The sequence below is a fragment of the Notolepis coatsorum genome (assembly GCF_963971535.1).
Source record: "Notolepis coatsorum genome assembly, chromosome: 3".
Taxonomy (NCBI): Eukaryota; Metazoa; Chordata; class Actinopteri; order Aulopiformes; family Paralepididae; genus Notolepis; species Notolepis coatsorum.
Genome location: NC_140167.1, coordinates 37,068,026 through 37,083,030, shown reverse-complemented (window position 1 = coordinate 37,083,030; position 15,005 = coordinate 37,068,026). Strand labels below are relative to the sequence as shown.

At 43.7% G+C, this 15,005-nt stretch overlaps 1 protein-coding gene across 2 annotated transcripts in view; it reads right to left on the bottom strand.

Moving 5' to 3' along the window:
- Positions 1–771: 771 nt before the first annotated feature.
- slc35f4 (solute carrier family 35 member F4) overlaps positions 772–15,005 on the bottom strand; it is a gene marked incomplete at its 5' end in the record, with an annotated part of 78,192 nt that continues 63,958 nt past the window's right edge. For both annotated transcript variants that reach the window (XM_084309749.1, XM_084309750.1), the window contains 5 exons: positions 772–1,239; positions 2,434–2,523; positions 3,353–3,545; positions 8,178–8,303; positions 8,419–8,638. In XM_084309749.1, the coding sequence (XP_084165875.1) occupies positions 995–1,239; positions 2,434–2,523; positions 3,353–3,545; positions 8,178–8,303; positions 8,419–8,638 (874 nt within the window). In that variant the 3' untranslated portion in view covers positions 772–994. The remainder of the gene's footprint in view (positions 1,240–2,433; positions 2,524–3,352; positions 3,546–8,177; positions 8,304–8,418; positions 8,639–15,005) is intronic.

The window sequence follows — 15,005 nt, the reverse complement described above, 5'->3', positions numbered from 1 at the left end:
TGAGAGAAGGGCAGGACTGAGAGAAGGACAGGACTGGATAGAGGGCAGGACTGGATAGAGGGCAGGACTGGGTAGAGGGCAGGACTGGGTAGAGGGCAGGACTGGGTAGAGGGCAGGACTGGGTAGAGGGTAGGACTGGGTAGAGGGCAGGACTGGGTAGAGGGTAGGACTGGGTAGAGGGTAGGACTGGGTAGAGAGAGGACTGGGTAGAGGGCAGGACTGGGTAGAGGGCAGGACTGGGTAGAGGGCAGGACTGGGTAGAGGGTAGGACTGGGTAGAGGGTAGGACTGGGTAGAGGACAGGACTGGGTAGAGAGAGGACTGGGTAGAGGGCAGGACTGGGTAGAGGGCAGGACTGGGTAGAGGGCAGGACTGGGTAGAGGGCAGGACTGGGTAGAGGGCAGGACTGGGTAGAGGGCAGGACTGGGTAGAGGGCAGGACTGGGTAGAGGACAGGACTGGGGACGTCACGTGGCAAAGAGTTCAAGAAAGTAAATAACACTTTCCAATTAGCAGAATCTGCAAAAGTTACCCCCCCCCCTCCTCAAAGGAAGTTACAGAGAGGAAATGCATCTCCCAACAAAACAAAACAAAAACATTTAAATTTTCTATTTTTACCCCCACAGTTCAAGACCATACTTCCTGTTTGTCTGGCCAGAGGACTCCCTGTCCGGATAGCGGTAGACCAGTCATCCCGCAGCGGCTCTCGCGGCGATGGGTGACGGGGAAGAAAAAAAACGTGCGAGGAAGGAGTGCTTGGTGGTCGGGGTCAGAGATCACCCGCGAAGCAGCCAGGAGCGGGGGGTCGGACAGAGAGAGAGCGAGAGAGAGAGAGATCACCCGCGAAGCAGCCAGGAGCGGGGGGTCGGACAGAGAGAGAGAGAGAGAGAGATCACGCCAGGGGGATGGAGACGGGGTCGGACAGAGAGAGAGAGAGAGAGAGAGAGGTCACGCCAGGGGGATGGAGATGGGGTCGGACAGAGAGAGAGAGAGAGGTCACGCCAGGGGGATGGAGACGGCGCCGTTGGCCCGGCTGCGGCTGCGGGTGCTCTGGCTGCTGGACTCGGTCAGCTCCTCACCGCGCTCCTCCGTCTTCTTGTCGGCGATGTTGGCCAGGAAGCGCAGCGTGACGGAGTCCCACTCCTCGGGCAGCAGCAGCAGCAGGAAGCCCAGGCAGATGATGCAGGTGGCGGCCAGACGCACCATGCTGAAGATCACCTCGTGTTTCAACAGGTCCACCGCTACAGGGGGGCGGGGGAGAGAGGAGGAGGTGATAGAGAGAGGATTGGAGCAATAGAGAGAGAGAGATGGAGGGAGGGAGGGAGGGGGAGAGACAGGGAGAGAGATGGTTGGGGAGAGAGAGGAAGAGGAAAAGCGAGATAGAGAGTTGACAAGGATGGAGTGAGAGAAACAAAAACAGATTGAGATTAATTACATAAAGTAAGCCAAACCGTGGGGGCGAGTGGGGGGGTAAACGTAGCTTAGCGATGCAGCTTACAATCAGCACAAGTGGGCCAATCTGTCGTCTGTGGTGTGTGTGTGTGTGTGTGTGTGTGGAGCCCTGCGCCAAGCTGCCATAACCCACTGACCTTCATACACTCCACTGTGGTCAAGGAAAAATAACTCGTCCGCAGGCATTTAGTGTCGCCTTAGCAACCCGATCCTCCCTCAGTGAAGGGATAGTTAAAACGTCTACCGAGACACATTCATGATTGGGTTTCCGAGGGCCAGGAGGGCATACTTGCTGGGTAATCTGTTTGCTTCAGTGGCCGTTAAATTGCTGACCTCTCTGGATGCAGCGATGTGAGGCACCCGCTTACTTCCCATTCTCTCAGACAGTGATAACTTAGTATCATAATAAATATCTATGTTATTTCAAGGAGTCAATGACCCACTTGACCTATATGAAGTTGACTAGACGTTATTATAATACAAGGAGATGTGTCAGCATGACAGAAGAAGAGATCGATGTAACACAGGATTCCACTAGTGTAGCAAAGATGTCAGAGTAAGCGTGATACTCTTTCACAAACTTTCACACATTGTGGAGAAGAGGTTCATCAAGAAGAAAAAGTCAACGTGTCTGTTAGTAAATTTTTCTTTTCTTGTGTTGACTTTTTGGAAATATAGGTACTGTATATTATGTACTGTAGAGTATGTATGTTTTTCTTTTGTTATATGTGGACCCCAGGAAGAATAGCTGTTACCTACAGTAGGTGACAGCTAATGGTGATCCGAATAAACAAATAAAACAAAATAAATAAAGCAGCACCATTGAAATTTTTTTTCCAGTTGGGCCCGACTTACTGTAACACTCCATCCTGACTCCTAAACCATGATTTATTGCGCGATTACCTTGAAAATGAATGTGATTTTCTCCAACGTATTCCAACAGTCTTACGGCTAGTGCTAACCAGTTTGAGTAGTGAGCCTACCTGCATTGCCTGGGACACTGAGGAGTGTTCCTATGGAGATGAGGATGGGGTAGGTGAGCACCACACCCACATTCACCAGGATGTTGAACACTGGGGAGGACAGGAAAGGGTTAACAGTGCTGTAGTACAAAGAGAAGTAAGTTGCTCTGTAGGTGTTTATAGTGAGTGTGTCTAATAGGTGAAACGATCATCTTCAATGTGTGTGTGTGTGTGTGTGTGTGTGTGTGTGTGTGTGTGTGTGTGTGTGTGTGTGTGTGTGTGTGTGTGTGTGTGTGTGTGTGTGTGTGTGTGTGTGTTTGTAGCTGTGTGTGTGGGTGTTTGTAGCTCTGTGTGTTTGTGTGTATGTGTGTGTGTGTGTGTGTGTGTGTGTGTGTGTGTGTGTGTGTGTGTGTGTGTGTGTGTGTGTGTGCGAGGAGACATGCATGTCTTTTGTGTGTGTGTGCACAACAGACACATGCATATGTGTGTACGTGTACAGTACATCCAATCCAATCCAATCCACTTTATTTATAAAGCACATTTAAAAACAACAAAGTTGACCAAAGTGCTGTACAAGTCCCACAACAAATATTTATTATTTACATAAAATAAAAGGATAAAAAAGATAAAAGCACACAATAAAACATATACAATACCGGTATGTCACAAAAAAGACAGGTCTCTCAAATTGTGTGAAAACCAAAAGCCAACGGAAATAAATGTGTTTTGAGGCGTGATTTAAACACCTGCAGAGTGGGGGCCTGCCTAACATGCAGAGGCAGCTCATTCCAGAGCTTTGGGGCTGCCACTGCAAAAGCACGGTCCCCCCTAAGCATCAGCCTGGACTTGGGAACAGCCCAGAGGAGCTGATCAGAGGACCTGAGAGACATTGGAGGAACATAAAGTGTATAACAGTATATGTGTGTGCATGTGCGCTTACCCAGCCACAGTCCAGCCAGCCCACACAGGTAGCCCCAGGGCAGAGAGGAGAGAGAGCCCCAGTGCTCTACCTTGGTAAAGTAGAGGATGAGGGGCACGCAGGAGATGAAGATGAGGTTGAAGAAGCCCATGGTGGAGAGGAAGTGAGCCACCTCGCCCAGGTTGGCACTGCCCAGGAACATCTTGAACAGCACCTGAAGCAGGGAGAGAGCGAGCGAGAGATACAGCGTGAAACTTCCAGTGATGTGTATTAATTGTGTTGCTATTTTGCAGCGTTGAGTCAGAGAACCGTGTTGGAAAGTAGGTCTCGCAAGATGCTTACACCCCGCTATTCTCTGGTTGACCTGCATCTGAATTTAGATTCAGAGCGGCCCTATGATTGATACATTACACATCTGAGATACACATGAATGCACACATTTCACCAAATGGAGCCACGTTGCGGAGTTCGCTGTTTTGAGATGCCCCTGTAAGGGTTCAATGTCTTGCTCAAAGGTTGGACAAATTCAGTAAGGGATCGAACCCCTGACCTTCCAGTTACGGGGCAGTCTCTCTAACAACCAGGTCTTGTTCTTTAATGATGTTACTTGTTGTTTCTAACCCAAATCAAAGTTAATAATCAATGGAGACCAACTCAGTTCAAACTGCTCTCACTGAATGATTCTGGACAGAACGTGAGAGGATATTTTGCTGGCGACCTACAGTACCAAGAATCAACCCTGATATGATTAGTTTTACCTCAAAAGTCGGCTACTAAATCTACTTTTTCTCCCCATTTTTCTATTTTTCTCCCTTCCCTAATTTCGTATTGTCCAATTCTACCCCTCCCCTGTCTCGAACGTTGTTAGGCCATGCCTCCCACAAGCCGGCTGCAATGTGGACGAAGCCTTGCATCACGTGTCCCCTCCGGTACTCGAGGAAGCAGCCGTCGCATCTTTTCACCTGCACAGCGCGATCTCTCGGCGGCGAGGGTCTGCGTGGGAGGCTCACGCTGCCCCCGTCGCTTCCTGATTCTACTCCGCAGGCGCATCAACCGACCTGTAGGAGGCGCTGTCCACAACGTCCGATCCCCACCCACCAGCTTCCCACCCCCTAATACTGCCAATTGTATTAGTATGAACGACCAGCCAAGCTGGTAGCAACGCCGAGAGCTGGGCTCGAACCCAGCGTCTCCTGCGTTGGTGGCGAGCGCCTTTCCCACTGCGCCACCTAGCCGTCCCTACTAAATCATTTGTGAAGATGACATCTGTTCACACATTGGGCCTCATTCAACAATACTCTCTTATTATTTTTCTTATATTCTTGCTTACCTGTCTGTTAAGAGAACAATAAGAAAAGCCACCGCCACATTCATCAAGCCGTTCTTAACCCTTTGGGTGGCGTTCACGTAGAACTACGTTTCTTTTCTCTACCGAGCTGCGGCGTGGGGGCAGGTCCTAAACACTCCGGCAAAACACGCGCTTGTAGGGATGGCTTGGACAACTGACCCTGCCCGCCCGTTCATGTGCAATGCCCAATAATGTCGGAGACAGGATCGCTGTGGATAACTGGAATGGCGATCAGATAATTGGATAATTTTTTTTGCATTACATCAGAGACCAGGTAAGGACTCTATATATCCAATCTTGCGTTGATCTGATATTTCTTTCTCCCGCGATTGAAGCTATCTGTGTGTGCTGTGTGTGTCTGTTTACCGTTGGGTGCAGGAGGGGAGGGGGGGAGCGCCGCGCTCCAGGGCCCATTTCATGTATGCACGAGGAGACATAATAATGATAATCTAGCGTTGATTTCAGGAAGATTCGATAATCAGGCGAAAAATGACAACGTGATAAGTGCATTCCACTAAAACGCTATTATCGCGTCTTTTTCCTGGAATTACTCAGAAGCACCGAAACTATATTCATATTCAAAACGGTATAAAACGGAAATGTACGGATGAAAAAATAATCAGTTTTTTTGCACGTTGACTGGAACACTGACAATCGACAGCGTTATTAGACCCATAGCTATAATATAAAATATAGGTTTAGCTCTACAAACAAGGTGAGCGATTACATGGGGTTAATGGACGGCAAGGCCAGATGCACTTCCCGGAAGGGGCGTGGCACTCAATGTGTTAACGTCCAAATATGTGCTTACCCAGGTGTCTTGCATGATGAATCCCACTCATTCTTAAACTCAAATGCGCATTCGCGCTCAATTAATTTGCATACAAACACGCCCGCCATCTCCTTATAAGGCGAATGAGGCGTGTGTAAAACAGCCATGGTTCGGCATCTGATCCCTGTCTGATCCATTCAACAGGAAACGATTTGCGACTGATCTCTAAATGACACACACACACACGTCTCACGACTCGCGACTCAGTGCATGTGTGTGTGTGTTCCTGTGGGTCGCTCATCGCATGTGTGTGTGTGTTAATCTGATGACAAATAAAGACATATACTTGTAATTATACGTATACGTACTGTATAGTGCGAAATAAATCGTTCCAGCAAAGTAGGCTTTGTCAATACTGAACGACTGCGCGCTTGTCAAGAACCAATCGCACAGTAGGTTCGGAAATACCGGATCTGTCACCTGTCATCTCTCTCTGAAAGGTCCCTGTGGCTAAACCCCCGAGTGCGCTCAGAACTTGTAGGTGTGGAGCAGAGAAGAGAAGAGAAGAGAGGAGAGGAGAGGAGAGGAGAGAGGGGAGGAGAGAGGGGAGGAAAGGAGAGAGGGGAGGAGAGGTTGTAAATATGCGTTCTATGCGTACGGCCTGGGCAGCCAGCATCTTGCAATGGGCCTGGTCTATAAGATACACTACGCGACCAAGGTACCCATGTACATGTCAAAATATTTCCCAAAGGTCAGTGAATACCACGATCACAACACCAGAGGGAGCTCCACAAATCATGTTAAACCCAGATTCAACTCAAACAAGGGACTAAACACGTTTCGCAATTATGCCACATCAATGTGGAACGCCCTACCCAAAGCTGTAAAGGAATGTGAATCACTACCCACTTTCAAAAACAGTCTCAAAGAACACCTACGGGAGACTGCAATTAGAAACTGGCCCCTACAAATGTCCTAACCCAGTTGTACAGTAAATGACCAAGTATGGCGTTGTCAGTATTCCAATGTACAGTGTACATTGTCCCCCCCCCTACCCAACCCCCCCCCCCCCCCACCTCCAATGTACAGCCCCCACCCACCCAACCCAACCCCACCCACCCAACCTCCTCCAATGTACAGTTTCTACGTCAAATATACACTCTTTTTCTGGACACTTTTTGTATCACAAACAGTACTGTATTTGCAAATCTGATATGTCATAAATGTATAGATGTAGCAGTACTGTCTATCTGTATGTCATGTATGTCATATATGTTATGATGAATTGAAAATGGGGGACCCTGATGTAAACAAGACGAAAGTCTTTCTCTGGTCTGCATCCCCTTAACAATTGTATGTATTGAGCTGTACTGTACTGTACCCATTCTGCAATCTGTTAATAAACTTTTCAATCAATCAATCAATCAATCTAACTGTTCTAACAGCAATATAATCCATTTCAGAAGCAGAACGTACGCAATAAGTTATAATATAATAATAATTATTGAAAAGTTCTGGGTTTATAAAGTCGTATTTGGGGGTATTTGGGGGCAATTGACCAATACTTTCAACCCATGAACTCCTTCCTCTCTTACCTTTTTATATATATATTTTTTATTTTATCTACTAAAACTGTATTGTATTATATTGTTTGTTTTGTAAAGTGTCTTTGAGCATTAGGAAAAGCGCTATATAAATCTGATATATATATAATAATTAAGGCTGTCAAATATATCGCGTTAATATCGCGTTAACTCCCGATTATATTAATGCCACTAATTTTTTTTAACTCAAGATTAACTAAAAAAAAAAAAAAAAAAAAAAAATTTTTTTTTTTTTTTACTAGACTTCACTCAGGTGTATTATTGATGCTCTCATTGATACTATGTTTGTTTCTGAAGTGTGTGTGTGTGTGTGTGTGTGTGTGTGTGTGTGTGTGTGTGTGTGTGTGTGTGTGTGTGTGTGTGTGTGTGTGTGTGTGTGTGTGAGTGTGTGTGTGTGTGTGTGTGTGTGTGTGAGATATAGAGAGAGAGGGGGGTGAGAGAGATGAGGAAGGGGCAAAAGAGAAAAAGAGCTGGGAGAGTGTGTGTGTGAGGGAGAGAGGGGGGTGTGTGATTAATCAGCCCTTGTGTGTGTGAATGTAACAAGTTCCTAACGTTTTCTTTCCCCTATTATTTCATGCACACTTTATTCATTGTTTTAAATTATTATTTTCTTTTAAGTTATTTTGTGCATCACTCTGTTTTGAATTTGATGCAAATTTGCAATGCATGAGGGTCATCCTTTTGTGTTAAATGGCTGCACAAAGCAAGCATTTGTTGACTTGCATGTTGATAAAAGTATTAAAACTTGGAACTTGAAAAAGATCTGTTTAAGGTAAAAAAAAAAAATGCGATTAATTTGCGATTAATCGCGAGTTAACTATGGACAATCATGCGATTAATCGAGTTAAATATTTTAATCGTTTGACAGCACTAATAATAATATATAATATTATTATTATTATTATGAATGGTAGGCTTTTTTCTTTTTTTTAAATGTTTCTCACCTGGCCCCCTGCAGTCGACAGTGGATCCCGATCCATAGTTTGAAAATCATTGCGTTAAAGCCTAAAGCCATGCTGATATCTACGAAAAAAATTTAAGTGCATATACAGTAAGCCAATCACACAAAGGATTCAGCCTGCTATAGTAATCACGCAGATTAAAAACAACTGGTAAGCTAACCTTGTAGAGAGCTGATGTAGAGGCGCAGCCCACGGCTAAGGCCACACCTACGATGGAGTCTCCATGGAAACCATCAGCATAAGCCATCATGACGATCCCTGTGATGGCCATTATGGCAGCCACAATCTACCGGTAGACATGAATAAAGGATGAATCAAGGAGACAGGCAAAAAATGTACGTCCCCTACCACAAACACACACACAGAGTTTTGAAGGAAGATCTGGATGCTTTGACACTTACCCGAACACCCATGAAGCGGTCCTTGAGGACAATCCAAGACAGGAGAAAGACGAAGGCCTTGTGGCAGCAATAGAGGGCAGAGACGTCAGTGGCGGTCAGCTTCCTCAGGGCCAGCAGGTACAGGTAGTTGGTCAGGGTCCACAGGATGGAGAAGGGGGCGGTCCTCTTCAGGAACAACTTGAGGGTCATCCCATCTTCCCCAAACAGCTTGCCACACTCCCTGTTGAAGCACAGTACACCACCCAGTAAAAACAAAAGCAGTCTCATCAGAAAATGTAAATAAGGGAGGGGGGGGGTACGAGCTGGAGCATATGTGTGTAGGTTTTTAGATAACAGGTATTAAGGGTATATCCTATATAAGACAATTAACTAAAATGTGATTTCATTGGATGTGCACTGTCAACTAATGCTTGTATATCTTATCGTGTGTTGTCATGTTTGTTTATGTGTTTGTTTAAAAAATAATAAAAAAATTAAATACAAAAAAGAAAATGTAAATAAAGTACTACTATCGACCTCATGAAAGAATTTACACAATGTACGTTATGTTAGTCAAACCAACAATCAGTGGTGAGTGCGTTCACCACTACACTACACTACACTACACTACTACACTACACTACACTACACTACTCACACAACCATGCTATGGTTATGGTTAGAGTTAAGGTTAGCATTAGCATAATGGTTAGGGTATAATATTAGGTTTTAATAAGGTTAGGTTAACTGTTATGGTTATGGTTAGGATTAAGGTTAGTTTTAAGGTTAGCTAAATGGTTATGGTTAGTTTAAGGTAACAGTGTGGTTAAGGTTAGGGTTATGGTTTGGGTTGGAAAAGTGTCTTGGTAGTGTCAAGGTAAAAGCACTTGCCTGCCAACGTAGTGCCCTGGGTTCAATCCCCAGCAGGTGAACTTATACATTTTCTGAAAATGTAAAGATATTGTTTGAACATGTAATATATGTACTTATTTGTAATAGGTACACATTGTACATTGTCGAAACAATATGTAAATAATAATAATAATTACTTATGGCTACAACATAACTGGCTATAACCAAATAAACTCTTTTCAGAAAACAACATATTGGAGGAATTTAAATCAGGCTTCAGAAGATGCCACAGCACTGAAACTGCACTTACTAAAACAATTAGTGACCTCAGACTAAATGATGATGATGCAAATAATGTCTCAGTCCTCTTGACCTAACAAAGGCATTCAACACGATTGACCATGATATCTTAATTAATCATCTGGAAAAGTTAGTTGGTCTTTCTGACTGTGTATTCTAAACAGGTTCAGAACATAGTAATCAAAGGAAGAAAGTATTATGTCAGGCTTGGAGATCATGCGTCTGAGATACATGACACCTACTTTGGAGTACCACAAGGGAGTTGCCTTGGTCCACTATTATTCTCTTTATACATGCTGCCACTTGGGGACATCATTAGAGAACACAATGCATGTTTCCATAGCTACGTGGATGACACACAACTGTACATCATTGCTGAACCAAATGAAACCTGAGGTTACAAATCTTGGTGTTACCATAGACTCAGATCTAAAAGCATTAACAAAAACATTATTCTTCCACCATAGAAACATAGCTAAAGTATGACCATTCACATATATATAAAATAAAAAAAACTGATCCATGCCTTTATTTCAAGCTTGATTTTTTTTATTCTTTGAATTCTTTACTGACCTCCCAAAAAAAACAGAGATAGACTTCAACTCATTAAAAATTCTGCAGCTAGACTATTAACTAAAACCAAGAGGAGAGAGCACATTAGTCCAGTGCTACTCTGCACTGGCTTCCAGTAACATTTAGAATTGATTTTAAGGTCCTCCTCCTAATATACAAAGCTCTAAATAGAACAGGACTACATTGCCAATTCTCTTGCAAACTATGTACCCCCAATAACACTATGATCATCTACTACTGATTTATTGCTGTTCCCAGCAACAGCCAAAAGAAAATCATGCTGCCTTTGCTAATTACACACCAAAGCTATGGAACACTTTACCTATGGATATTAGGGAGGCTAGCTCACTACACATTTTCAAATGTAAGCTAAAAACGTATCTCTTCACCATAGCCTTTTAATGCATTCTGCCACTTTGCACTCCATCCACACTGTGATTATTGTATTGTAAATGAGAGCTATTTTATTCTATGCTTTATTCTGTATTCTATTGTTATGCTATTTCTGATGATTTTGTTGTATTGTTATTGTCTGCATTGCTTTTACCCTTTTTCTTATTTTCTGCATTGTTTTTATTATGTCTATTATGATAATTATATGTCTATTTTACTGCTGTAAAGCACTTTGGGCTGCAATTCCTGTATGGAAGATGCTATACAAATTAACTTTATTATTATTATTATTATTATTATTATTATTATTATTATTATTATTATTATTATTATTATTATTATTATTATTATTATTATTATTATTAATAATAATAATAATAATAATAATAATAATAATAATAATAATAATAATAATAATAATAATAATAATAATAATAATAATAATAATAATAATAATAATAATAATAATAATAATAATAATAATAATAATAATAATAATAATAATAATAATAATATTATTATTATTATTATTATTATTATTATTATTATTATTATTATTATTATTATTATTATTATTATTATTATTATTATTATTATTATTATTATTATTATTATTATTATTATTATTATTATTATTATTATTATTATTATTATTATTATTATTATTATTATTATTATTATTATTATTATTATTATCCTCTCTGTTTGTCGTCTCTTAAATCTTTGTAAATGTTGATGTAAAACAGACCTGTACTGAATCATAATGGGTTATGAAATTAAATGACCCCCCCGCCCATCTACAAGTCAACCCCAAAATTAGATGGTCAAATGACGTTTCCAGGTCTTATTTTCTAGCTATATATAGTTTTGATACTAGTAGAACTTTTGTTTGAGATTTGTCTCGTTTCTTGTTCTGTCCTGAGGGGCAATATTTCTGTGGAATTGTTGTATTAGTTCATACAAATTACTACCTGCCTGCTTCACTTACCATTGTGGTCAATATTTTCATGGTACGCATGGCTGCTGGTCAATTAAAGGAGGGAGGCACCATTCCAATTCCGCCTCACTTGATGCAAAGTAAACAGCATCAAGTTTGCTGCAGCTCATTAACCAGCTAATTAACCAGCTTAAAGTGGTTCTAGGAAATGTAGGCTTTTGCTCTCATGTCTGGTTGGGATTCCTTTCCACCTTGTTCCCACCAAGGAAACTATAAAAGAAGGAAGGGTCATCGCGTCACGTGTGGAACATTTCAGTTCGGCCGACATTGGACCTCATTCTCGAACATGTTTGTAAATATCTTCATATGAACTATCTTCGTAAAAAGTTTATACTAACACATTTTATGGAAATCCTCCTCCGGATTCCTGAACACGTGAAACGGTCTTGGTAAGTGGCCAAAATCATCACAGCTGGGTTCCATGAATGAAGAACGTCACTCATTCTTAAACTGGAAGCGCGTTCTCGTACGCCTGAATTTGCATACAGAAATGCCCCATCAGCTCCCCGTTAGCAGACACGGATTGGGATATGTTCCAAGGCAGCGCCAGTGACGTCAGCGAGCTCGCAGACACAGTGGTGAGCTATATAACAACAATAGCTGATGGTATTGTCCCCACGAAAAAGGTGCAGGTTTTCCCAAACCAGAAACCGTGGGTGGACAGTACTATTAGAGCAGCTCTGAACTCTCGCCACCGCTTACAACCTGGGCAGAGAGTCAGGGAACATGGAGGAGTATAAGGCTTCAGTCTATACTCTACGCAAGGCTGTTAAACTTGCTAAGAGGACATATGCTGACAAACTGGAGACACAAATGGCACAAAACGACAAGAGGCTTATGGCGGGGACTGAAGACAATAAGTGATTACAAAGTCAGCGCCCCCTCAATGGGGAGCGACGACGCCTCCCTCGCGGACATTCTCAACTCTTTCTACGCTCGGTTTGGTGTAGACAGTGGCGCTGCTAGCTCTCCGGCTAGTGACGTCACCGGCGCGCCGGCTGTTGTGGAGGGGGGGGGGGCAACCGCGGGGGGGGGGCGGGGACGCTCTCTCGTTGTCGGAACACAGTGTGAGAAGAGCATTTATGCAGGTGAACACCAGGAAGGCTGCTGGCCCAGATGGTATAACAGGATGCATACTTAAGTCCTGTGCCAACCAGCTAGCCCCGGTGTTCACCGCCATATTTAATCAATCCCTGGCGGAGTCAGTGGTCCCTGCCTGCCGAAGAAACCCTCCCCAACATGTCCAAATGACTACAGACCGGTGGCACTCACCTCTGTGGTCATGAAATGTTTCGAGAGGCTGGTCAAGGACCACATTTGTGCCTCCCTCCCCAGTGATATGGACCCTATGCAATTTGCATACAGGACAAACAGGTCCACTGACGACGCGGTCTCCCAGGTACTGCACAGCACCCTCTCTCACCTTGACCGTCAGAAGGGGGGCTATGTGAGACTGTTGTTCATTGACTACAGCTCAGCGTTCAACACCATAGTCCCCACCAGACTGGTGGACAAGCTGATCGAGCTGGGTCTGAGCTCCGCCCTGAGCGCCTGGGTACTGGACTTTCTGAGCGAAAGACCCCAGGCGGTCAGGGTGGGGGGTCAGACCTCCAACACCATCACCCTGAGCATCGGGTCCCCCCAGGGCTGTGTTCTGAGCCCCCTGCTGTACTCACTCTACACACACGATTGTGTGGCCAAGTTCAGCTCCAACTCCATAGTGAAGTTCGCAGACGACACGGTGGTGGTGGGGCTGATCTCGGACAACGACGAGAAGGCCTACCGGGAGGAGGTTGAGGTACTGGAACGCTGGTGCCAGGACAACAGCCTGCTCCTGAACATTGGTAAAACCAAGGAGCTGATCGTGGATTATAGGAGAGGACAGCAGGAGACACACACACCACTGAGGATTAACGGGGCTACCGTGGACAGGGTGAGCAGCTTTAAGTACCTGGGGATCCACATCTCAGAGGATCTGACATGGTCAACACACATAGACACAGTAGTAAAGAAGGCGAAGCAGCGCCTCTACCACCTGAGACAGTTAAGGAAGTTCAGAGTATCGGGGAAGATACTCCAGTTCTTCTACTCAGGAGCTGTAGAGAGCATCTTGACCGGAAACATCACTGCCTGGTATGGAAACAGCACGGCACAGGACAAGAAGGCCCTACAGAGAGTGGTGCGCTCAGCCGAGCGTACCACGGGTATTGCACTACCTCCCCTGCAGGTTCTATACAACAAGAGGTGCAAATCCAGAGCCTGCAGAATAATGAAAGACCCCCACCACCCCAATAACAGCCTGTTCCAGCTGCTGAGGTCAGGCAGACGCCTGCGAACCCCAGCTACTAGGACAGAGAGGCTTAGGCTCAGCTTCTTCCCCCAGGCCATCAGAGCCTTGAACAATGAACATTGAGTGCCACAGAACACTGAACTATCCACACACAAGCACACATGAGCACACACACGACACGCACGCTGTGCACTAGCAGCCACTTTAACACTTTAACATGAGCGGGCACACACTCATGCCCCACTCACCCACACTTATTGCCAAAAGGAAAGGCCACTTTAAATTAGTATAGCAACAGTAACAGTGTATTGCACTACCAAAGCTACCTAGCATGTCCTATATGCTCTGTAAATAACTATGTACAGATACCGAGATGTCACACCATGTTACCTGTTACCTGTTATTGCACAATGTTGTTTTTCTATTATATGTTGTACCACTGTATTGCACATCGTTGCTGGCAAGACCACCCGCATTTCATTGTATACTTGTATGCCGTGACAAATAAAACTCTTGACTTGACTTGACTATAGAATAGAAATATAAAGAGGCTAACCATTGCATCTGGTTAGTGTTGACCCTTATGGGGGAAATATTCAACAGGTAGCGTGAAAGCAATTTGCGACTGATCAAAATTTTATTAGATTATTAGATTCAAATGTATTGTCATTATACAGCACAAGTACCGTAATTCCTCTAATAGTGACCCGGGCTTGTATTTGCTTAAACTGTAGCGGGTACCAGGCTTTTATTAGGAGGAGGCATGTATAAGAGAGAGGCCTATATTTATCATTTTCAAACAGATCATAATGAATAAATCAACATTTTGTGTCAGTTTGAACCCAGTAAAATGTACTGGGTTCATTTATTGAAACAAAGTACTGTATGAAATAGTAAACAGTGCAATTACAGGTGGTCACTGGTCATTTCAACGTTTTCAAAGTGAAATCCAGTAACTTTACCGTAGGAGCTCAGTGTGCAGCTCAGTATATTAGTAACCCGGCTTGTATTAGGAGGTCGGCTTATAATTGCTTAGCTCAAGAGCGCACCGGCCATTAATAGAGACCCGGTTTGTAATTGAATACCGGTCACTATTAGAGGAATTACGGTAAGTACAATACAACAAAAATAAGTTTGACATCCAACCAGAGTGCAAATGTAACAGTAAAGTGGAATAGTAACATACAATGAATGCACAGGTGA